This window comes from Neolamprologus multifasciatus, chromosome 8 (genome assembly GCF_963576455.1).
Source record: "Neolamprologus multifasciatus chromosome 8, fNeoMul1.2, whole genome shotgun sequence".
Lineage (NCBI taxonomy): Eukaryota > Metazoa > Chordata > Actinopteri > Cichliformes > Cichlidae > Neolamprologus > Neolamprologus multifasciatus.
In genome coordinates, this window is record NC_140446.1 from 12380073 (window position 1) to 12406948 (window position 26876).

The 26876-nt window shown below is 39.6% G+C and overlaps 1 protein-coding gene across 5 annotated transcripts in view; it reads right to left on the reverse strand.

The window, feature by feature from the left end:
• Positions 1-817: 817 nt before the first annotated feature.
• The window catches only part of LOC146512611 (adenosine kinase-like), a 123956-nt gene continuing 97897 nt past the window's right edge, over positions 818-26876 (reverse strand). For 3 of the 5 annotated variants that reach the window (XM_085169806.1, XM_085169805.1, XM_085169807.1), the window contains 4 exons: positions 19582-19617; positions 14346-14460; positions 2098-2184; positions 818-1789 (listed from right to left, as the gene is read on the reverse strand). In XM_085169806.1, coding sequence (XP_085025932.1) covers positions 1665-1789; positions 2098-2184; positions 14346-14460; positions 19582-19617 — 363 coding nt within the window. In that variant the 3' untranslated portion in view covers positions 818-1664. The other 2 variants (XM_085169809.1, XM_085169808.1) reach the window with 2 other exon arrangements.

Consider the following 26876-nt stretch of genomic DNA (forward strand, 5'->3'; position numbering starts at 1 on the left):
AGAAAATAAAACAACAATATGATGTAACAGGTTGTGCGAGGGGGACCAAAAAAAGAAAAGAAAAAAAAATCTCAATCACACTTCTTTGTAGAACAGATAAGTGTTGAATTATTTTCCACAAAACACTCGAGACACTGCCCGACACTTCTGCTGGCCCTCAGTGAATAGGACAGGAGGAGGGAGGCAGGGAGGGGGTGGTGGTGGTTGGAAAGGGCCTCCCTCTGATCCCCTTCTCCAACCCCCAGCGACAGCACAGCTGGGTACGAAGGATCAGCCTAATTTTCAGGTCCCTCTAATGACTCCAGCGAAGAGCGACCGCTAATCCCTTAAACTGAGAAAAATGATCTCCTGCAGCCCTGCAGTGCAGCTCCAGACCACAAGAGTCCAGTTAGGACCCAATAAGCATGATGAGGGCTAGGGTGGAGCGGCAGCTGAGCAGAGCCAGGACACCAGGCCCGTAATGGAGGGTGCTGAGCCATCCAAAAGTGATTAGCATGAGAGTGTGTGCCTCTGGCTGATTAAATAATGAGGAAATTCACGAACTCTGTGGGTTATAACATTGTTTTCATATCCTCTTTCTTTTTTGTATCTCCTAAAATAAACATCACCTCTGGGTTAAACAGCTCTTAGATGTCAAAATTCTCCAGGAGTCTCATGGTGGGATCAGTTGATTTATTTCAATAGTACCAAAAAAACATGTTTCACTTTTATCTCATTATCTATTAAGATTGTCAGTACCCAATCCCTGATTGCTGCAGCACGGCAGCTAAATATTAAATGAATACTCTGAAGTGGTATTGTTTCTATTTTACAGCCCCCCCCCCCCCCCCCACCACCACCACCACCACCAAAACAGATTACGCTGAAAACTTTGTACCTTACAGCTTTGCGCTTATAGTTTTCACTGCTAATTACACCACTTCAGTGTCACTATCGGCTCTTCAGAGTGCACAAGCTCCAGTTAAATAAGCATAATTAGCGATTTACAGGCAAAGCAGTTATTGTTTCAAAAGTAATAAATATTACGATAATTAGTAAAACTGAGAAGTGGCTTCTGTGGCAGGAATGGCTTGAGAAGTTTCTGTAAATATATCTTTATTTTTTTGGCTGTGATTCAGGTCAAGTCACCCGAACCTGGAGAAACCTTTCAAACCACTCTTTCAGGATAATGCGCTTCTATGCTACTGATCAGCTTATTATTTGCCTTTAACAAGTTTCCTATAAATCACTAAAATACAAAACCCCCAGCTATTAGGAGGAGCTATTGGGACAAATTGTTTGCTCTGTAGTGGGGAAAAAATATGGATCAATGTTAGAGAAGTTTGGCAGATTGTGTTGATTTGTTTCTTGAGATGTTCTTACACATTTGACACTTTCCCACCGGGGCTTTCCCACCTCAGGCTTGCAGGTATTCAGTTTTTCACACCCAATAGACAGATTTTAGCGGAATAAGCCTTTAAACATACACATATTATTCCAGTATTTGACTTATATTAAAACATCAGAGCTTCCTTTTTTAACAGCTTGATAAAATAGTCAAGCTGAGGTAATTAGTCCCATGCAGTCTGTCGCTGTGAATAGAAAATAAGTATACGTAAAATCCCGAAACATACAAATACAAGTATTTCTGTGGAAAAGACACGTGCGCAGCATTTTCGGGTGCATCAGTGATAATCTGGCTTCTCTGGGAAGGTGCATCCGACCCGCCTGATGATGACATTGGCCGCGTAGTGTCCGGCCCGGATGCACTCCTCCAACGCGTGCTCTTGGACCAACGCCGAGAGGAATCCTGGGTAGACAGAAGAGCAGAGGTCAACCTGTAGCCATCCATCACTTCCAAGAATAGTTTGGGGGAGCAGTTAGGGTTAAAACGAGCAAAGTACTAATTGCTTCTAGAAAAAGCGACTGCTTCTTCCTCAACAGGACATAAATGTTGGCTGTTTTATATGGCGCTATGATCAGAGTGGAAAAAAAAATAGCAGGGTAAAAGTCACACTCATATAATCTGGAGATTTTACTACATTGCATAGTTGGCCAGTACCAAAGGTTAATTGGATTGTACACAGATATGAAGATATGCACTTAATAATGCCATACCTCCAACAAAGGCATCTCCGGCTCCGTTGGTGTCCACAATATCATTCTGGTCTATGTCCAAAACAGGGAACATAGTCACCCTATCACCTGCAGAGGGGACACAAGAAGACTCGGTAATTAAAGTTCAACTTCAGCGTTATTCTCTCTCTTTGTGTCTCAAGTTGTAGCCTATTATTTCTCTCACTTCATGGGGTCATTGCACACTGTAGGGCTTTCTTAAAATAAAAAATAATTGGCTATTTTATTCTAGCACTTCTGCACGGCGGTTTTTGTTCTAATTATTAAGTACACAGCTAAAGATTATGTGCAGTTAATCATTTTTGCTTTCGCAGGCCTAGTAAATCTTCACTCTGAATCATCGTTGTCAACAAAGGTGAATATTTGCTAATACTTTTTAAAATCCATGAACTACCCAAGGAGTAAATCTGAAAACAGGAACGGCAAACAGGAGACGTGAATAATAAATGTGGCTTCTGGTCGAGCCTGGATGAACACGTTGCCGTTCGTTTTGGATGATTAGAGTAACTTCGGTTGATCTGTGACCAAATATCGAAAAAGCCAAACAACAAGCCAAGACGGAAACAGCGCTCAGTGCTGTTGGGTTCGGGTTACATTATTTACAACCACTGGTAGATTTTGTCTGCAGTGAGTGACTCATTCAGCCTCAGATAAACACTTTCAAAAACACAGACAGCAGGTAAGCGTAATACAACATACCGAAGAAATAAATAACGGAGACGTCACAGTCTATGTGAGCGCTGGAACAAAACTGTTTTTTAAACCTTGTTGTTCTCCACTGTGGGACCAGGAAGAAACTAAAGCTCTTTGCAATGGATGCCAGTCCTCAAGTAAAATCAAACCAGCCAATCGCTGTAACTGTTTAGTGGACGGGGAAGCTGGGCTCAGCTGTGACTCACCAATTGCCCTTTTAGACCATTTAACAATTTAAGCGAGTTTCCAACCCATGACACCAAAGACAAAGTTTAAAAAAAGACTCAGTAAAGGCAAGATAAGATCAAATCAGTGATAGAGTTTCATCAAACAGGACGCTGGTGCCAATTTTTATGCACACGGCTTCACAGGTTTCCTCAAAGTTCGGTTTTGAATCAATAATTGTTCCACGATATTCATAAGACTGAACACATTACCCCGTCTGACCCTTAATGGACTTGACCTCGTGTGCATGAGTGCGTTTTCTGAAATCAACGATCACGTCTTTTGTCTTGGATGAGTTTAATTGAAGATGAAACTCATCACACCATTTAACAAAATCATCAAGGACCGGGACCCGTCTCATTATTCTGGAGAAACTAACAATAACAGGGTCATTTACACGCGTTGTAATGGTTCAGTTTTCATACCTGCTGTGATACATATTTGTGTACAGGAAAATAATAACTGTCCTCAGTCTGCGTGCTCTGTTCTTTGCTGTCTGCTGTCACCTGTTGCTACCTGCTGCTAGAAGTCTCTCTTCCTGTACCTGCAAGTGCGCCTTATTGAGGCTTTATTGTGCCAGAGTGATTTCAATATTTTATGTAATGTGATTTTAATGTCTCTGCTGCTGCTCAGCATGTTTTAATTAGTGACAAATAACACAGCACAGTGTTGTCTTTAGGGTTGTGCAGTGTGATAACATATATCTGGTGATGAAATCAAAACCTCTGTTGTTTATTTTTTTTTGGCCTTGCAGCAGTATTTTCCGTCATTTTAATGCAATTTTGCAATCTTACAACACGCGGATGCAGGTGAGAACATGAATACCAGCATGAAATGAGTTGCTAACGCTGTAGCGCGGATGTCATTTGCTCTTGCATGACCCAGTAAGCTGTCCTGTGTAAATTATGCCACACACCGTCCTCCACAAGGGGCTCAAACAGCACAAATCTCTCCCGTTGCTTATGCAAGAACCATGTGATGCAGTATGGCGAGAGTTTACGGACTGTCAGGTGCTCAAAATAAATCCCAGAGTTAAACTGTTTAAACTTGAAAATACAATGTTTGGGTTTTGTATTTTACATAGCAATATTTTATGTAATCATTTGCTTATATACAGTAAAGTAACAACCTTAGAATGTGGACATCATATAAACTTTAATAAACAGAATTTACTGTGTGATATATATCATTATCGGCATATGAGATTCTGGTCATATCCCAGAGGGAATACTTAATCCGCATGAAGCGTTTACCTCCTGGATATTATGGCTGAAATAATTCTCAATTACAATCTACTTATTGTGTTTTGTCTCCATTCTGGCGAATGACAACTGTAAAAAAAGTTTCTAACTCTAACTATGCAAAAGCACAAACATCAGGTGTTATATTAATTACCATGTTATCACAGGGGTAATCCATTTTATTGCTTGTAGGTCTCATATATTGTGCTTCTTTGCCTTGTGCTTTAAATTGAAAAGGAACTATAATAGTACCTTGTAAAATGCTCTTCATTATTTCATTTTACGACTGCTTTACATGCTCAGAAATAATTAATAATCACAAAAACACTTTCATACCACAGCTTAGCTTTGCATTGGGTTCTAATGGCCAAGTAATAAAAAGTTAGCAAAATTCAGTGCAGGTACACGGTTGCATGCAGCAAATCATATTCATAAGCTACAATCAGTAAACATTTGGCTTTAAGTGTTATATATACGAAAACTACGAGAACTGTTCTATTAGGTTCATTAGCAAATTAAATAATTAAGTATTATCTTAGTGTGGATGACAAGGTAAATATGATGTTAGATTAATGGACAAATTTGCAACATCCCTCATCCAAGAGCAGCAGATCCTCCAGCGCTCTAATAAATTAAAAACAATCATAGAGCAGTTGTGGCTGTGACTCATTTTAGTTCAGAACAGAATCCATTAAATGAGGCTCTCTTTATTATCTTCAGTGAATTATATTGCTTCAATTATCAGTAGCATATGCACTTCAAAGAGACTTGCAGTTTAAAGGAGAGGAAGAAGGAAAAAAAAGGAAACAAAATTCTACCAGATGACAAAGTCTCGAGGTGTAGAGTGACATTAAATCAGCAACTTATGTCAGAACAATCTAAACCACACACACAATCTTCAAACAATCCAAGGGCTCTGGTGCCGACGTGAACCTTCAAAAAGGTGCAGGAGACAAAAGACTGACATGTGGATAAAAGGAACAAGAGGAGTCTGACAGACCTCTTATTGAGAAAAAGAGGTTGGGAGTTTAAAGAGAACACGAGGAAAAAAAACTACAAAAAAAACTTGTTTAATGAGGCTCCCTGCTAATCCAACAAGAGCTTATGGAATATCTGCACTGCAGATGAGACTTTGCACATTATAATATTTTTGAATACCTTTCTTTTCTCATCCTAAAGGGCAAAAGATACACAACCTGGAGCTGAGCACATGCTCAACACCTGATGTAAAGAAAATTACTGCACTACGCTAGCTGAAAGACACACGTGGTCAGGTTGTGCTTGAAAAAGACATCTTTCAAGAGCAGATTGGGAGCGTGTCACAGGTAAGGAGCTGAAGATGTATCAGAGTTATTGTGTTTTCCTAACAACACAATCTCTTTGTAAAAGGAACCAGCCGATTGACACTTTGATAACAAATTAAAATAATACAACAATGCTTTCAGGATCAGCTAATTACTAGCGTAACGACTTTGCTTAATTAAAGCCACAGATGAAGCTCGAGCATCCTCCTCCCTGTTGAAATGATTAACTGCACATAAATGTGCTAATAATAAATTACAGTTTGCCATCTACTCTACGCTTAAGAATCTGAAGTCGTTAGATGTGGTCGCCTTTAAGGGATGCACTTTGCGGATATAAATTCGGGCGCGTTAAAATTTGAAGCTGCTGCACTTGTTCTGCATGAAACTGGTGTTCATTAGACGACAAAAAATGCCTCTTAACAGGGAATATGTGGGTGTAAATATGTCTACGGGAGTTAAATGGTGAAGCAGCAGAAGGAGGAGTCAGGTCTCATTAGGAAAACAGATCAAAAACGAGGTAACGTCTCAGAAGAAGTGACGCTCATCTCTGTGATAACACCACCCAAAGGTGACAGAATTCATTAAAAAGGGCTCGGATCTATTAGACCTACTGCTGTTAGATGGGTCTTTTTTTTATTCCCTGTGTCTTACTGGCTCCTTGTTTGTCTCAATATCAATTTTATCCATCATGTAACTAGTTAAATACATATCTGCATAAAAATAAGTAAATACCTGTAGGCAGGGTTTCCATTTGTCTTTAGTATTTGGTTGCACGCAGGTGAGCAGATGATTCACTGAAATGCAGTTGTAAAAATTTGGTTTTTCATTAGACCTTTCATAAACGCTGATCGGCAGGTGGAACAGGAAATTTGGACCACTTTGGACTAGATATCCGCTGGCTACAGGAAGCCCTGAAAAATTCCCCCCAGTCACGCCACAAAATCATAATCAATATCAATCAAGAGTCATCAGCCCTGAATGTAAATAACACCCTCATCTCACCAAAATCCAATTTTCCAAACATCTGCGGTTTGCAAGATGAAACAGTCAAATGCAGCCTCAGAAGACTGTCCACAAACATCCTTGCAAAGTCGGGATTATGCTTTCTGAGTCCGCAAGTCTGCTCAGGTCCCAATGACATAAACTTCGTCATCAGGCTGCAAGAGTGAAGGTCAGCGCAGATGTCCACATGCCTGTCTGTTATTTGTGACCATGCAGCCTCGTCTGCCGCAGATTTACATTACAATCCATCAACTATGCATCTGCTCCAAGTCGAACAGGAATAACTGCTCGGCTATTCATGCCCATGTTTGTAATATAATTGAGGGCAAATGCTGGAAGGTGGGTGTTCCTGATACTTGGCTGATCACGCTTTACTGGAGCGAGCTAGCCAAGCTAGCTGCCTCTCAGTAACTTTGTTCATATACAGCAGGCTGATTAATCACTGCAATGATTACATTCTCCTACATTTTTAACTGCTATATCTGGATTTGTGCTTAAAGCAATTTCATCCACTAACATTAGAGGAGTTGAATAAATGTTATTTGTTTGGCTGATGCCTGCTCTGGTAAAGCAATTGAATCATCCTTCACTGACATCACCCTCCGTCCTGGGTCTTGACTCAGGGTTTTAAGCATTCTGTTTAATTCTTAGTTCTCTTATTACTTTGATTTATCTTATATTTTGCTATTTAGTCTTGAGTTTTTAACTTAGTTCCAGCTTGTATTTCATTAGTTTCATCCTCAGTGTCTCCCTTCATCTCTTTGTCCTGTGTTAAGTTCACTTGTGTTCAGTCCCTCTACTCATTTCACATTTTACTTTTGTTTACTTTAATTCCTTTCAACTAACTGTTTCGTTTCTGAAACACATCCATGTAAATCTTGTAAAAAAAGATATGAAAAACATTTGTTTTACTATTCATATATTGTTTTTCTGTCATCTTTTTCATCTCACGCTCTCTCTCTCTGTGGTTCCTCCCTGATGCTGATTGGCTGCAGAGGCTCACCTGGAGGTGGAGCAGGAGGAGCATGGCTTCTCTCTTACATCAGCACCAGTCTGTCTCCTCAGTTACTTTTAGCAGTTTTGTTTATTAACAGGCATAAGATGAAAGTTTGCAGTTATAAACAGTCTAGTTTTAATTAGTTAAGTTCTATTATCAGTAATATTAGGTTAGAAGCGAATATGTTTAGTTTAAGGCCCTCTTCCTATTTGTTTCAAGCAATATCAAGTCTTATTTATGTTAGTAAGTAGTTATTATGAAAAGCTCTACAACCAAGAGCAAAGTGGTAGCATGTAATATTCCACTTATTTAGGAACTAGAACATATTTGGGGGTTTGTCCGGGCTTAATTTTTACCCAAACCTCAAAAACAATAATCTCTGATCCTTGTAGGGATTGCTCAACAACATAGTGTAACTTTCTGTTCTATCTTTTAGTCTTTTTAAATCTGATGCATTTGTAATGATAAAAAGTAATGATCATAAAACATTGTGACTGATCAGCTCAGTTGTTGGCAGCACAGTGCTTTCAATGCCATTTCCAGATCCAAGAATTTCTAGACACAAAGCACATAAGACATCCTACATTTAACGCCTTTATTCATGGGCAAAGTTTTTATACTCCTGGTAGGCCAGAGTTCATATAACCTCAGCGATGCAAATTATCGAATCTGACTGACATATTACCTTGAGTTACACTCCAAGAATTCTCCAGCCGTCTGCAGCAAAGATCTCACTGGCAAAAATCAGCCATGAAAATCACAATAAATAATAAAAAAGGAAAAGATCCTGCCAAAATACTCTGTTGTTTCTGGCTTGTCGAACATCTGAACTCATTTCACAGTAATGAGGTCGGCAACATTATTTCCAATCAGCATAACTCAGCTGTACTTATTTTTAAACACTACCATATTCCCGTTCCTAGAATTGAGTCTGACAAAAATGAGTGAAGCAGCAGATTGGCGGTGAATACGTGGGAGTTGTAGTATGGCTGTGCTTTGACAGGTAACCTGCACCAGAGAGGAGAAAAAATGAGGAAAAAAACCTCAAAGGAATTCAAATACTTCCTTCCAGTAAGCTATAATTGTGTGCTTTTGTTAATTCACTCTTCATAATTCCCTCATTACAACTCTTGAATGGTGGTGATTAAACTTAAGAAATTCTTTCAACAGGCGTCTCTTTGAAATGAGTATCAATTAAGTCCTTTATTATCGGCTATTCTTACTAACAATGACAATTCACTGCACAACAGTGACTGAAAAAGGCTTTCCTTTAAAATAAGTGACTATACGTGCAAATAAGACGACCTCCGTATAAGTGGAAATGAGCATATGGAGCTTTTTCTTTTCTTTCTTTTTTTTTGACTCTGAGATTATTACATGCTATACTTGGTGATGTTCCAAACCTCAATAATGTTGCTTTGACAAGTTGATCAAATAGCTGGCAGGTCATTAAAATTAACTTTGATTCCGTGGCACTTTATCATCTACACAAGTAAAACAATTAATACATCATTTTAAATCCTGAGGTACCCAGCGACTGGGAATTACACATGAATATTCAGCTAAAATTCATGAGCTAAAGTGCTCGACAGAGTGAAACATCTTTATGCGAGAAACTTCCCTGAGAATACTATTTCCTCTTCTGGAATGATTCCTGTTGCGTTTCAGCCAAAAAAATTCGGAGCCTAGAGAGGAAAACAACATTACCGCTTTCTTGGCAAATGTGACAGGTTAGAAGCAAGTTGACATTCAATCTGTTTCCCCGTCATAACCAGCATCTTTGTTCACAACTGAGTTAAGGAAGAAGAAGAAGAAGAGAAAAAAAAAAGAAAAGAAGGACATATGCCTGTAATTACTGTAACCGCAGGCAAAAGATCATCGCCAACCAATATCCTTTCAGGGAGTCATGAAAGAAAACACTTCAATGTGAGACGCCAAGGAAAAAGAGAGGAGGTCTTTCTCATAGCGCAGGCGGTTAATTGATTTTGCCTATTATGAAGTAAGCAACATAAATATCCTCCTCTTTAAACAGACTACTGAGATATGCTCAAGCAGGGCTTCAAATAATGCTACGACGTTTAATTTGGGGCACTTCTTTAACAAACTACTGCAAAAAACTATGTTATTTGGAGGTGTGTGTGAGTGTGTGCATGTGTTGTAGTCAATATTGTTTCTCCATCTGATGCAATTACCATGTATAGAGGAGTTTTTTTGAAATTTGCCTGCCTTGCCCCCCCGAGAGCCCTAAAACTCGCAGAGGAGCCGAGTCAGGCTTTATCAAGTCCTTATCAGCGATTAGAGCAGCAACCCCTGCTGAATGATCATTTATTAGATCTCCTCACCGTTTAAGGTTCAGGGCACAATGATCTTAATTACTGCTATAATGGGTGTATAAGCAAAAGCCCAGTGTAGTTCCGCAGTGTCAGTGGCAGCTAAATAAAGGGCCATTTTCCCCTGCTCCCAGCTCTTAAAAGGCACGTTTGAAGCGGTGGTGTGATGAAAGGCTCCAAATGAAGGGCAGGGGGGGGGAGAAAAAAAAGAACAATAACAAATTGACATCTCTTTTTTGGAGAATTATACCACGGGGGAAGGCATTCTCCCATCCTTAATCACTATAAAATGGTTTAACATGACATGCAGAGGCTGGCAAATGATCAAATCCTGACAGGAGGACAAATTGCAAACAAAATGAGAGATCAAGTTTATTAGAGCGCCGCCTCTGGGAAATGAAAATCTTTAATTCTCTTTTTACATTGACATTTATTTGGCTGGCATGAACAGTGATGTTCACACACAGACACACCACTACGGATGCACCTACTACTGTAACTGCTCCACTGCAATGATAGCACAGTCAATGACATTTATCATGTTTGCCTTTGTAGCTGACACCTGAAACACATTGTCTTTCATCCAGCCGGCATTCATCATGTATTTTATATAAAGTTCACGGGGGCGCACGGCTGTGTGTTCATGCAGGAGCAATGAGGGAACCAGGCAGGAATTATCCATCACTTCCAGCACAATGGATGGATTCGTGTTGGTTTTTAAATGCCGGGACTCTCTTTAAAGAGTTCCTTTTAAATTCTCATGAAAGGAAAATTCACTTCGAGGAATTTGACTTTGATAATGAAAATTCAAATGAGCCTTTTCGATTAAAATATATGCTTTTAATTAAGCCCGTGCAGTAACGCTGTATTACCGCTTATTAAGTGGAATCATTTTGGGATAATACTGACACATCACACTGTTAATTTATGAAGTTGTGTGATTAAATTAACAAGAAGAAAATGTTTGAATCTTTGTTGTGGAAGGTTTAAATGAATGCAAAACAGCATATATCAAAGCTGCCGCTGTCCAGCCATCCTCTTGACTGCTTTTCAAATTCAGGGTCACAGGGAAGCTGGAGACCATCATAGTGCAAGAGGCTGGGTACACTCTAAACCATTCAAATATATTCTAAAGAGCTTGGAAAGAAAAGTGTCTGGACTTTTTTATGTTGCTTGAAGACGTTTCACCTCTCATCCGAGAAGCTTCTTCAGTTCTAGGGTCAAATGGTGGAAAGTCCCAGATTTAAGTCCTAGGGGAGTGTCCCCCAAGGGGGTCATGAACCCCATTTTGATCCTCTACCTAATCACACTAGCCAAGGTGTGAAAACGGGTATAGGTCACAATCAGCCAAGGTTTTGGGTGAGCTCATTGTGAAACCTAGCCCCACCCTATCATGTGATTTCCTGAGATTTCCTGAACAGGGGTTTCATGACCCCCTTTTGGGGACACTCCCATAGGGCTTAAATCTGGGACTCTCCACCAATTGACCCTAGAACTGAAGAAGCTTCTCGGATGAGAAGTGAAACGTCTTCAAGCAACTTAAAGAAGTCCAGACGCTTTTCTTTCCAAGCTCTTTAGACTACCATGACCTGGATGACTGAGAACCTTCCCAGATACATTCAAATATATTGTACAACAAAGAGCCACAGCATCAGATGCAAATAAATTTGATTTGCATATTAAAATCACACGTCATCTTGTACTTTTTGTTTCTTGTATTATGCTGGTGTGTTGTAGATTTTCTTTATTTCAGCTTGGATTCAGGAGACAAACAACCTTTTTAAGATTAGGCTAAAAACTTTATTTTTTAACTTAGTTACGCTGTAATCGGGCTATGCTGCTGGCTTCCCACGATGGACTTAGTGTTTCTTCTTCCTCACCATGTGTTTATACACCACTCTGCATTTAACCATTACTCATTACTACCCTCTGGCATCCTGTCTCCCTCCCCTCACCCCCGATGGTTGTGGCAGATGTCTGCCCCTCCCTGAGCCTGGTTCTACTGGAGGTTTCTTCCTCTTAAAAGGGGAGTTTCTTCTTCCCACTGTCGCCAAATGTAACCTGACTGTTGTGGTTTTCAGTGTTATATTGTATGGCCTTTACCTTATAATATAAAGTGTTTCGAGGCAACTGTTGTGATTCCATGCTATATAAATAAAATTGAATTGAATAATTATTATGTGCGCCTTCTTCTCAGTTTGTTAGCAGCAATCATGTTTTCTTATTATTACTATTATTTTTATTGGCCATTGAACTAAGTTAATTCAAGGAATGGCATGATGTGCTGACCGTAATGCAATCCCATTATCATTTAGCCAGAAACATCCCAAAAAGTTGATTATTTTTCATCAATTGTTTAAAATTCCATACACAGCAGCTGCATCAGCACATCTTTTATACACCTAAAACTTTCCTATAATTTCAAAACTTCTATATTAACAAGCATATTTTATTTAAGCTGTCAAACTGTGTCTGTTCTTTGAATTGTTGCGGTAACAGACTCATAAATGACTAAACTTGTAATAAGAAGTCCACTAGGTTTACAAGAAACGGTGGATCGATTCCAATCCACACAGTCTTATCGCCACAGGCTAAGGATGGATAAAGGTCGGCAGCATCAGTGAGGGGGCAAATTTCTCCAGCTGACTGGACAGGTCGCACCCCCAGGCGTATGGCTGCGCTGAGCAGGGGGCTTTCCCCTCATGGCCGAGAGGTTTGCTGGACAAGGATATAGGGTGAAATATCGTGTTTGTTTATTATTTTTATCATTGTTTATGCATTAAAAGTTGTTCAATAAACCACATTTTTCAGCCACAGTGAAGTTAAGAAGAAAAACCACTTGTTCTTGATTGACCGATCACTACATCTCTGCATCTTTACCCGACTTTTTGCACACTGCGTCATAATTATTGTAAAATCCCATACATATCAGCAGCATACTTGATAATAACAACACCTTTTGTATTGTTTTTGTGCATACATTTGGCATAGTGCCATTACAGGCACACTGGGACATAAGAATATTGACATATAAAAATATTGTGTATTATATTTTGGTTAATATTCATTTAACTACTGAATAATTTTTTTTTTAAAAAACATAAAAAACATTTTTAACCAAGAAAAATGGTTAAAAATGACATTTTATAACCTGAAAGTTTGTTCATTCATTTACAATTATTCTTACATTTACTTAATGCAAAGTCAGTCTTCTTTTAGCTCTTATTTTGAAGGAGCACCATCAGGTAACTGTTAATGGACAGGTAGCTTAGCGAGAATTTATTCCAGTGCTATCACTGAAAACTAAAAAAAAAACACAAAAAATGCTGAGAATGAACCAAATTTCAACTACAGCTCTCCACAATGCTACAGAGGAATTATAAATCTCTATATAGTTGTGAAAAACTGCACAGTCAAGTAAATATTCTGTGAGCTCATCACTTTAAGTGTACACGTTTACGTTAAACATAGCTGATTTATGCACTGTTAACACAAAAATATTCATTACAGCTGCTTTATTCTTTATCAAACCATCATAGTCTTTTGAGAATCTGGACAAAAAGGCAGCATGGTTTATAGATGGAAATAAAGGCACCACTAAATTAAACCGAACGTCAGCTTATAAATACTCTTTCCAGCAGTATGAAATTGAGAACGCTGGACACATGTGAGGACACTGTCCTGCAGCGCTAACAGTCTCTCCGCAGTCCCCAGCGATGAGTGATATGATGGCGTCTTTACCTGAGGCTATCTCTCCCCATGCACGACTAGTCGGAACTGAACTGCAAGGGCAATGAGGAGAGACGCCCCGTGGCTCCAAACAAAGGCAAAGGCTTCCAGCAGTAATCGGAAACTATCGTCTCTCCTCACGCTGCTTAAACCTGCAACCCCTGCTCAGTTATGATGACACTGCCATTTAATGTCCTGTTAACAAATATGCCCTCTATCAAAGGAAACTGGATTGATTTGAGGGGCAGCTCTGTCAACCGCTCCCCAAGGTCACTCTGCCAGCGTTTTGCAAAAAAAGGGAAAGAAAAATAGGGCAGGATGTAAGAGTTGAAGCATTAAAAATTGCTGAGGACTGGCCTGGAGTCTGTCCAAGACAAAGTTAGAAGTACTTCACAAATCAATGCCTGCTCTCTGCATCCCCCACGCTTCTTTTATGCTCTGAAATGACAGAATGTAGTGCAAGCATTCTTTTTTTGAAACATCTGGTGTCAATATTGGAGCTTAACTTCAAAGAAATTACTGATAGCATTCTGCTCCCTTCAGTCAGAGATCTAGCATCTATTTAAGGCTGTGTTCTGCAGCTTCGAGATATGAGGTTTAAGTGAAGGGTAAAGATGTCCAAAAGGGGCCAAAGATGGGATGGCTTCAAGTGGAAAATGTGTGTAGATAAGCAGACAAAAAAAGAACGCTGAAAAGAAAAATGGCATACCGACAGTTGCGACGGTGTCGTCCTTGCCCTGGGTGAAGACCACCACTCGCTGCCTCTTCGTGTTCTCCTTGGGGAGGTTTTGGGTTTTCTTTGCAATCTCTGCGATGTCGTCTGTCTGTGAAAAACACCAGACCACCGGGTGAGAATGTGTTGAGTCGAGTGAATGCAACATGAGGAGCAATTTCTGAAGAGTTAATCGAAGATCACGCGTGTGACTGAGAGAGGTCAGATTTTTCCAATCCAGGCAGACAGATCAAAGTGATAATGAAACCAGATGGGCTGTGAACCCATTTCGAAACAGATCAATGGGACGCTCAATGAGGCTTCCACGCACTTACTGGAGAATTGCGAAAATATTAGAATGTCATATTCCCTAAGTGAGATGAAAATAAGCGTGTTAAGATGTGCTGTTGTCAGATAAAGCTACTTCTGCAAGCTGAAGGGATAGGTGGTGCGTGTACTGTATCATTCTCTTCCTGAAACAGGCCATCTCTCCTCAGCATCTGCACTGAATGGATATTCTCGCCTGGAGACGACAGAACTCTCCAGAGTGCTTGCCTTTGATCATGAGAGGGATAAAAAAACCCACACCTGTCAGTGCTACTTTATTATTAACTCATCATGATGTACTATGAGCAGGTAGAACGTCTTTATCGCCGTCTCGCAGTGGGGTGGACTGCTTTTCTGTAATACAGCACACTGAGGAGCTAGCATTAGGGATACTAGATGCCTCTAGCATCTGTATCAAAGCGAACGCTTGAGCACCTTCAGGGGTGAGCAAATACTGTGATTATGGGAGTAATCAGAAAGATAGGCTCCAGCCCAGTACCACAAGGCTCACTGGCTCACTTAAACCAGTGAGCTTTTTACACCTTTAAATGCTTCCCAAACGCCCTTTAATCAGGCCTGAGAGGTCCAGGGAGACCCAGGGCTGAGGAAAAATGGGTGTAACACTCTAAGTAAGTGCTAATGGTGAGGTTAATACAGAGGCCGTTAGCAGACGACGGCGAAAAAAAAGAGCAATTTGTCACTGTGACTGGATGTAACCACAAGCACTCCTCCAGACACTGAATGCAAAACCACACAAGGCTTCGGCACATTGTCACCCTTGGGTTTTATGTTCACTGACATAAAAAAAAAAGGGGCTCCACTCAGCTTTTAGGAGCTAAAATGTTCTAAAGGCCAGAGGTGGTAGGGCACACAATAACACAAACACAAGTTTACAAGTGCCACGTGGCTCTGATGGCTGATTCAACAGGTGCTCTTCAGTAAAATGATATTTTAAGTTTACTTTTCAAGCAGTTCAGCAGGAAAAGAAACCTCGCACGACTCTTCATTAGGATCTGACAAAGACGCAATCAGTCAGCCAATACCCATGACATGGTACGCAACACATAGAAATAAAAGAAAAAATCCAATCCATGTTGAAAAAAATCACAATAATTGCTTTGCAAAATAAATAAATTAGCGCTTTACACTTTATTAGTGCTGGTTTGATCCCAGAAAAAGCCACCAAACCATCAAGAACTGCCTCACGAAGGGCGTCCGGCACATCTGCAGATCCAATATATGTAGAGCTACCTGTGTGAATGTGTGAATAATGGAGCAGCTGAAAGTAGCTTTAGTATCAACAAAAGTAAATCTGTAAGGTAAATAAGTTGTGTGCTAAATACATAAAATAGTAAAAAGGGTGTAAATTTTTTCTGTATAGAGTTTTGTTTTACAAGGTGTTTCATTCCTAAGCTTATCACACTAAATGTGCCAAATGGGAACCCAGCATATCTAATTTTATCACATCAAAATCTATCGTTAAAGCTACGCTAAAGTGAACTAAATAAAACATCACCAAGTGCTAGTGTTTAAGTTTTCAAAGTATCTTCCAACTACTAGTCAGAAAAAAAACTACCAAAAACAATTAAAAATGCAGAAAATCTACCTTGTTGTTCAGACTTGAAAGCTTACTGGCCTGCAGTGTTACAATCCACAATGTTTCTTGTTGAAGGAGGTTTTTTCAGTCTATCACCAGCTCCCTTATAGATAACCATCACTTCTAGAGTGAGCACTTTTATAGCAAAGCCACAAAGTGGGGGGGTCAAGGGTGCGATCAGCTTCTTTAAACTCGCCCAGTAGCAGTGATGACGAACATGCCAGTCACTGCAGCTCAAGTTTGTGTCTTTTGGAAACAAACCACCAGATGACTAAAAGACAGGACAGGAAGCTGTGAGTCTCGCTACTGGTCCACTTTCGGACACGTGATTTAGAAATTATTTTCTAATTGAATGTTTACTTCCCTACACATTTTGAGATTTCATCCTTGCTCGCTTTAGTATAAAAAACTTTTGACGTGCTACAATTGGATCTCCTGGGTTACCCTTTACAGGTACAAGCACACTTTCTGCCTGGCAGAAACACTTACCTGACAAGCTCCAGGGGCAAAACGATACAGAAAATAACGTTCAGCACGAGTGCAGACAAATGACTTGACAAATGATATGGTCAATTTGGTTTACTACTGACAAATGGCAATATTTACAATTGTGAGGCAATTGATCAGACATAAATCAACAAACCGTGAAATATGAAAGCTCTACAAGGGTGTTAAATTGTGTTTCTGTGTTGAAGCCAGTGAGAAACTGATCGTTTCCACTGCATGCTGCTTGAGAAACACTGCCAGGGAGAGATTCAATTAGAGCTGTGATGCTGAGTTCTTTGAGCATTTAAAGGAAACAGATCACAATCAGGCGACTGTGTTCAGATCTGCTGATTGCTGTTTTGGAGAGGAAAGCTTTTTATCTTGTGTTTAAGCTGAAGAAGGGCTGCTGTCATTTTTGTTAGTCATCCATAATGTGATGATAACAGTGTTTCGGGATACACTCAAAGTACATCATGCGGTGCTTTAGGGTCACAGAATCCAATTATAGTTCCCTCAAAAGTGCCGACCCTCCCCAGTTAACCCGGAATTTTACTGGACTTCAATCGACCTCAGTGGCCTTTATATGTTTCGTTTCAGACAGCAAGTCTAACTTTTTGTCTTCTTTTGAGTCGGCAAATGTTAAAGAACAAATGTTTTTGGCTATAAGACTAAAATAAAAACTACAAATGATAGAATATAATAATAAAATAATTGTAAGGTAAAAATGTTTGTTTGAATATTGATGTTTTCAAGAAGACCTACTCTGCTTTGAACACAAGCCAACTTTATTTTACTTTTTAAAGCAATTCAAACCATTAGAATATGGTTAACAGGTGGTTTTCTATGGCATCAGAGGCTGCCACTGAACTATGAATCGAACAAATGCCTTCTGCTGCTAAAGGCAATCGGATAAGGCTGAAAGCTCTTCAAAATTTCTGGTAAGTGGATCTTGTAAGACTTGTAAGACTTTTTTAATCTAATTACTTGTGGAAGCTTATAAATGAGTCTTAAAATTAATTTATTTAATTAATATATGACATTTTAAATTATGGAGACCAGAAAAACCTAAAAAAGTAAATAAATAAATACAGTAAGTAGTTTAAAAAAATGTGTTATTAATATCCCAAAATCCATCAAAATATATGATAAAAAACCTTTCTAAAAATAATAATTAAAAAAAGCATAACTATCATGGTATTAAATATATAAAACGAGACTTAAATTATATTTCCATACTTTAATACAATATTTGTTCATAACCTATATGCATAGTTTGAATAATGAGTAAGTATAAATGTATAGAGTAATGTAAAATGTAAACAAAAAATAATAAGATTATTAATTGTTTTTTTTATTAGCATTTAGTTTAGTTTTTTTTATAATAGAGTAGAGTAGAGTAGAGAAGCCATTTATTGTCATTGCACATGTACAACGAAACTGTGAAAATTTTGGAGCTTTTCAAAAAAAAAATTTGGCTGTTTATGTAAAGATGACAAAACATATCCATACGAACTCATACAGGTGTACTGTGTATTTGCAAACAAACAAATTCCCTCCGCTAACACTGCCGTAACAATTAATCCCTCATCTCCGGGTTGAATCAAAGTTTTACAGGCTAAAACTTTGCATATTCATATTTTTGAGGACTTGCCAGGGTATGACTGGTCTACGGGAGCCGGCCTGTACTAGTAAAGTTTAAAACTGTCACCAGAAAGTGACGAGAGGAGAAAAAAAAAGCGGTGAAGAAAACATCTTTGAACCACAGCCATCTAGAAATGCGCCAAGTACAGTACACACCACCGATGTTATCTGAGAAATCACATTCATCCAATGCAATTTCGCAGAGTGTTCTGCCAAATCAGGTTGACACGGAAAATGTCAAAGAATTGTAACTACTAGGAGAGTCTTCACTTTGCCCTTTGTGGGGTTTTTTTCCATGTGAGGCCCCTCCATTACTAACACCTCCCCAATTCCCCCCCCCCCCCCTACAGCACCACCACCTCCGCCTTCATCCCTTCTCCTCTCTTAAACCTGTCACTGCCATCAGGATTGCATTTCTATTCCAGTCACGTTGATCACACCGTTAGTGATTCTGGATGACAATTACTCACACAGAGCAGAGACATATTCAAGGCAGCGCTACCTCTGAAAGAGAGAAGGCACTTAAAATACCTGAGCCCATGCGAAGGGAAGAAAAAAAAAAAAGCCTCGCATATCGGCTATTTGTGTTTTGATTTTTGCATTTAAATAGCAATGGAAGGAATATGCAAAAACACGAGGAAAAAATAGACTAAGGGAACGTTCACTTTACACTTAAGAGGCAGCCCCACGTTAAAACACACTGTGCTTTCTGTAATCTTCATTTCCATAATCCAAAATCACAGGTGGCTGTAATTTGGTTATTAAAAGACGACGGTGCGTGCTCAGTGTAGTGTAATGCTATGGCAGTGAAGAGGAGACATACAGTATGCGATCCCTGAGTGCAATGAAGATAATGAGGAGGCTTTTTAACCAGGCAACCTGATGAGCCCCACGCCTGCAGAGAAAAGCTTGAAACCATGCCCAACTTCTCAGCTTCCCAAGAGGCTTTTCAAAATTCAATAAATAACATCTGTAGGCGATGTTGGGTGCAGACCTAGCAGAGTGCGTCATAACAGAGAGCTGGCTGAACAAAGAAACCATGACGACTGCCAGGTTTCCATAGCAACTGCTGCAAGGCCTGGAGAGTATAATAGCACATCAATCACTGTCCAAAAAGAACTTCATTATCAGCAAAAATAAACCTTTAGGATCTTTTTAGTGTGCAATTGCTGGTCAACTCACCTCAAAGCCCAGCTCTTTGGCAAACGTGGCCGCCTCCTGGAAAAGATAAGACACAGACAAATGAGCAGTTAATTACAGAGTCACAAACAGAGCACAGTGTCACACACCAGACGTGAAGTAAAGACATCTCGCTTCCCTCCGCTCCTCGCATGTCTGGCCATTTTCACTTGAGAATAAGTAACCTGAGTTAGTGTTGTTCTGCCAACTCCTGATTTAATAGGCGTGCAGCCCACCCATTTAAACTACAGCCTGACATCATCTCATCTTACCAGAGCAGCGTGAGATAACACCCCATCAGCCTCCAGCCTTGAAACCACCGCTGAAACCATGAATATGTGCTAGTGTGTGGGAATCCCCAACACTGCAGGCATTCAGCGCCCACTTTATGTTGCTTTAGTCTCCTAACAGGTGCACTTAAACGTTTATGCAGGCTGTAGCGAGTTAATCGCGAAAACCGCTCACTGACGCTGATCTTTTAGGCGTTTCATAGTTTAATGTAGTCTCCCAGTGGTCGCAGGTACAAGCTGGTGTTAGTAAAAAAAAAATTATAATAATACACTTATAGCATTACAGGGCTCACAGAAACTATGTACATTTAAAGTTTACTTCTATAATAAAGTATATTTAAAATACACTGTAAAAAACATTTTAATGCATTCTCTGTAAAATTACAAATCTAAAAATATATTTAAATTTAATACACAAAACAATTAAAACCAATGGAAAATATACCCGGGAACCACTTCAAAGTAATACCTTTTAAGTATCTAAATATTTTTTTATATTCAATAAAAGAGATAAACCACCAACTGAATGCCAACCGAACCATATCTGAAATGGGCATCGGCTGGAAAATGAAAGATACATTAAAAAAAAAAAAAAAAACCCAATAAATGATGCATTTAAATACGTTCAGAAAAGCAGTACTAACTACTGCTATAATTGATTCGTCATATTGTACAGTCGTTAATGTAAAAAAACAATGAAGCTGTCTTCCAAGAACATGAACATTATCTGCAGTGTGGTAAGCTGTGATGTACAACATGTGAGTAATAAATAGGCCGTGTTACGATCCTCTAACTGATGACAGAAGCCGTTGCCTGTCAGCTCCGAACGATGTCACAAATTGTGACAGACAACCTCCTGCACTAAATTCACTTCTGACCCCAGACAGGATAATAAGTTGATGCTATGATTCTAAATAATCCAATTATCTGCAGAAGGAGGGTGTGTATGGGAGGGGGTGTGGTGTTTGTGTGACCTTGGGGAGAGGTTGACAACCTGGTCCTCAAACAGAAGGGGAGGAGATGAGATGGAACAATAAGGTTACTGGTCCCTGGAGGAAAGCCTCATGGCTCCCTGGCTTGGATCAACATCACAGCACCAGCAATATGTCAATTCATCACTCCACCCTGCGCCCCTCACACACGCAGGCTAGACAATTAGCTGCTGTAGTCGAGAAGCAGTTCTGTAATCAGCAGAAGGTAGTGTTCTCTTTTAACCTCTCTTTGTCTTTTCAATCTATCAAGGGCTTGGGTCTCACATTTATTTTCCTTTATTTACAACCACATATTGACTTTTCTCCTCAGGAACGCTCCATCACCAACTAGCACGAGGCATCGCGCAGGGACAAGAGCAGCCTGGAAAAATGTCTTGTCAAAACAGCAATATTTCATATCAAAGCATTTAAGAGACACACGAGTGAAGGCTGGAATAACTACAGTGCTGCCGAGCAGTGCATGGCTCTGCCTCTCTCTCTCTCTCTCTCTAGTTAGCAGCTATAATATTTGTGAGAAAAGCCTATCGAGAGAGTGTGGGTGTAAGAAGAACAGATAATTGAAGTAATGTCTATGAGCCACATGTGTACAGTGTAATCCCTTTTAGGAATTTATTAATTTCTAGTTGTTATGAATGCCAGCATCAAAAATATGTTGCGCTGTAAAGCTTGGCTAAAACTAATATATTGCTATGATACATATTGCATGGCGGTAAATATGCAATTACCGAGACTACCCATACAGCCAATAAAACTGGAGCGATGGGCAATTAAAGCCACTGTTCCTTAAGGAGCTTATAGCGTTAATATTCAAAAATCTTATGTTTCAGGCTGCGCGTGTTGACATGTGCTGATTTGGGATGTTGTGGTAGACGGTTTTTAAAATGACGGCCCATGTGCTTCTACAGCTGTTGCAGCAATGACAAGTGCTTGGAGTGACATCTGGGCGAAATCCTCTCGTGCTCAAAAGAAAGGAGGGGGAAAAGAAAAAGCATCTCGTTTGTTCGGAGATTGCTGTGATTGCACGCTCGCCTTTCATGATCTCCTTCGAGTCCGATTCCAAAAGAGAGAGAGACAGAGAGAGAGGACTCTTGCAGATCTCAGGGCTTGCATGTTCTCCTCCTTCTCCTCTTCGGGCAAACAAGGTAAAAGATAACAAAGCAGGCAGAGTGCATGAGCCCTCTGCAGCCATAGTTAGTATAAAGCTATCAGAATGTGTGAGATGTTGCTGCTGTCAGAGGCTTAAACAGTCAAAGGGATATTTTTAGAGAGCTTAAGCTAATAATCCAGAGCCCCGTCGGGGGGGTGGCGGGAGTCTACAATTTCTTTGCCAAGCAAAATGAAAGAGGAAATACACACTTCATGCAAAGGGCAGTTTTCAAAGTTTAACACTTTGTCTTCTATGACACTGTAAGTGACAGGAGCCTAGCGGGCCTTAAACAGTCAGAGCAGAAGCTGTATGTTGCATATTTTCTGTGAAGTTATTTATATCGTATAGACATTTTTCCCCCTCCCTCCTTTTAATGAAGTTAAACTGCTGATTTTGCATTCAATCTGAGAAACCTGCAGTCAACTGCAATTTCTTTTGTCGCCTGGGGGAAGTGAACAAGCTATGAACATATGACTACAAACAATCTTGTTAGCAAAAAAGTAAGTTATTTACACAGCCCATAGACAGAGGACAATTTCCAGTATTTGGAATCATATATCGGCCACAAGAATGTAATCCTCTGCTTTTAGCTCAGTTTTGGCCTCTACCAGCTTATTGTAGAAATGTCTGGCTCTTGGGATGCTACATTAATTTAACGAAATAGTTGCTGTAAATAGGCTCTGGTGTTATTTTTTTCAGTTTTGGAGCAACGTGTAAAACGTGTAGGTTTGGGTAGATGGTTGGGGAACAAAGACAATAAGTGAAAAAAACATCTTGAAAGTGCTGAAGGAAACTGCAAAGTTGAATAATAATTTTCCATTTGTTCACCATTATGAATGAAACCTAAGACTTTATTCTTTCTTTATTCCGTTAGAGTTTTTACCTTTTAGGGGGAAAAAAGAGGCCTACACAAGCTTTCAGAATCACCACAGTCATCTTTTTTTCTCTGAATAGAACAAAAAAAACTTTTATAAGTGTATTCATTTTTTTTTGAAGATTTTTATTTATTTAAAGTTCCTTTTAGTAATGTGCACGTCAATAAAAAACCTGGGGGCAAAACAAATTCCACTCTGTAATTTCCCTCCTCCAGTTTATGGATCAAGTATGGAATTAATCACGTTTTCTGTATTTGTGTCTTTTTGATATGTGTGCGAATGTAACTGATATATATTTCTCTTCTTCTACTCAGTCCATATCTTAATATAAATGTTGTGTACAGTATGGTTTATGATGATCCTGATGAAGGCCAAGTTTGTTCACTCAACAAACACTTTATTATGCACACCTTAACAATACCGCATCAATTTTTCAGATGAACTGGTGCTAAAAAGATGCTCTGAGATTTTGGTCAGTATTGACATGGTAGCAACACACAGTTGCTGCAGATCCACGATGCCAATCTCTTATTTCACCACAACCAAGACGTGCTCTATTAGATTGAGATCCAGTGAATGTGGAGGCCACTTGAGTACAAAGAACTTATCATCTTCAAGAAATCAGTTTGAGATGATCTGAGCTTTGTGACATGGAAGCAGCCATCAGTAGGTGGATACACTTCATAAACAGATGGACATGGTCAACAACATACTCTTTAAACTGTGCCTACTTTGTACTAATGGGTTCTAACTGAGCCAAGAAAACACCCCCTACATCTTTACACCACCATCTACCTAAACTGTTGATACAAGCTAGAATGGATCCATGCCATGTTGTTTATACCAATTTCTGACCCTACCAACTCAAACTGGGGCTTGTCAGACCAAGCAATGTTACTCCAAACTATTTGCAAATAATTCCCTGTTCCCAGCAAATACGAGATAAACCCGTCGTGGTCTTCTGCTACTTTAGCCCATCAGCTTCAAGGATTGTCATGAGATGCTCAGAGATGCTCTTCTGCATGCCCTGGCTGTAACAAGTATTTGCTTGAGTTGATGTTGCCTTCTTATCAGCTCACTGAGCGTCTGGATATTTTTCTTTGATCATCATAAAGACATTTTCACCCAAAGAACTTTTGCTCCCTGGATATTTTCTCTTTTTCAGATGATTCTCTTTAAGAATGGATGTGTGGAAAAATTGATTTGCATTAACCAGCAGTTCTAACTAATAAAGTGGCAGTTAAGTGTGTATACTACAGGTGTTGCTAGACCTCATAATGAATTTGATTCCAAAAGATTGGACAATTTGGAACCGGTTCTCAATTCCTATCCTATCCAAATCATTTAATGCATTGCCAGTTAAAGTACCACTACATATAAGGGCACCCAAGAGAAAAGAAATTAATAAAACTGTCTGAGTCATTAGCTTCCAGGATAAAATATTCCCAGTAGAAAAAAAACCCCAAACAAAACAAAGCAAGTAGTGAGTTTTTTTTTCTCCTCTGTGTAACAAGTTGTCGAGCATATGTCACAGCAGGAGTGCGTCAGGGAAAAAAAATCCAATTTCAGTGTTTTAAAGAATCTAAATCAAAGAGCAAACCTCAGTGCTAAGGTTAATAAAAGTTGATAAGCTGAAAAGCGAACTCCCCCAGGCTATTCAGAAAATAAGCACTTATTTGACCGTTAGCCCAAGCGATGCAGAGGCAGAAATTGAATTGTATTTGACGTTGTGGTTTTTTATTCCTGGGTGCAGCCCTGACAAGTTTTTCACACCAAAACCTCTGTTTTCTTCTTCCTCTATATAGCGGCTCATTTCAAATACCTTAAGGTTTTAAGGAACCATAAAGAAGACAACAGTTTTCCATATGTAGAATACATTTCACACTACAGGAGAAGAAATGATCACGCCTGTAATAATATTTGGAAATGACTGATCTTTAGAAACCATTTAAAATAAAGTGAGCATGACTGGGTTATAACACGTCAAATAATTCAGCCAGTTATCACTACTTACGGATATAAGTATATGTATATAACAATGGCATATGGCGTGTTTTTGTCATTCCCTACATGTCAGCGTAAGACATCACTCAGGCGAGTCAGACAGCTTTCATAAATGCCCAGTATAAACAACATCTGGCATTCAACTCAAGTGTTTCCAGTCAGATTACTACAGTATACATTACAGGGCAATGGGTGGGCGGGTGGGGCGGGGGGGTTGGAGACTGAATAACTAATCAAGACGATGACATCGGAGGGGAGCACCAGTGTCCTTGACGTGGCCTCGGGGTCACAAACATATCTCCTCCTGGATGTCAGGATGTCAGCCCTCAGCACGAGTCCAGGTGCTGCCGAACAGGAAGCTGCCACCTCAAAGATATGCGGGCGGATAACAACCACGGGTGATTATTAAAACGATCATGCAAGCTGATAGCAACTCACTCATGCTGGGTGGAAAGAAGGCAGCGCCCTGCTACTGTGCGGGACAGATTAGGATGAATAAATCACCTGTACCAAGCCCTCCTGAAGCTCCCAGGAGAATGCAGCAATTCTGCTCAAGCATGACATGCCACAAACATGGGGGTAAACACACACAGGAACAACACACTCCAGAAAGCCTGGAGTCGCTTTCACTGCCTCTGGGAATTTACTCAACAGCAGCTGATAGTATTTCACTTCAAGTTTTACTGAGCCATTAAGTGGCATGTTTCATCTTCGCCTTGATATTTTCGTACATTCAAGTGCAATCGCTCAGATTTTAATCTGCAAGTCAGTGCATGTTTATAGATAAACTTACATCAACCGCTTTAATCAAATCCACAGAAGAGCTTTCTCAAACTCTGAAATGAGTCACGCCTCATTTCTTTATGTTTTGCAAGCAAAATTGGAAATAGGTACAGTGATTCATTGAAACATGTAGAAACATCATGGAAAGACACTATAAGAGGCAATATTCAGTCAATATTTGGTAAGACCAGCACAGCCTGAACTCTCTTAGGCAAGCTTTCTGGTAAATTCTTTTAAGTAACCTTAAGGAATAGTTCTCCAGGCTTCCAGAAGGACATTCAAAGCTCTTCTTTGGATGTTGGCTGCCTTTTGTTCCGTTCTCTGTCAAAATGATCCCACGCTGCTTCAATAATGTTGAAGTCTGGGCCTGGGGAGGTCGGGAATGAAGCCATTTCCAAAAGATAGTTTTTTTATGGTGGGCCAAAATTAGACAGTACTTTTCTGCATTCCTAATTTCATCAGTTTTGACAAGATCTCCAACACCGCTGCATGAACTGCAGCACAAAACCATGACTGAACCTCCACCGTGCTTTACAGATGGCTGTACACATTCACTGTTGTACGTCTCTCCTGACCTCAAACTATCAATTTGGAAATCATCACTCCTTCAGACTTGTTACCACTAACTTTCAGTCCAGGTCTTATATAATTTTTATAACTCAACCCTTCCTTAAGAATGGCTTCTTGACACCCTTCCACTGAGACCACTTCTGATGACATTTTAGTGAACAGTAGATGGAGATTTTGTTTATCTGCTGTAGTACAGGTATATAGTATAGATAGTTTTTAGACCTGACACGTCTACCTGTCCAGTTTCCTAAAACATTTAAAGATATGCTCCTCACCATGACGAGATATGCCAAGTTTTCCGCTAACAGCTCTTTGGGAATCACCTTGTTGGTGTAAAAATGCTATTTTCTGCCTGTTAAACTGCATTATCTCATAACTTCGACTAAAGAAATGGGAACAACTCGTGTATTTTTGCTACAGCCTGCTTGTAACAAGGTCCCTAAAATTTTAAAAGTGGTGCTCCCATTGAGTTAGGTGCCTTTTTATGCTTGAATGAATTCATAGAACCAAAAAAAAACAAAACATTCCACTGAAAACGTTTAGCTACAAGGACTGAAATGAAAAGGAGTGAAAAAGTAGCCAATGTCCACATAAAAACTTTGAACTTCAGAAAATCTTGGCAATTATTGCTCAAGAC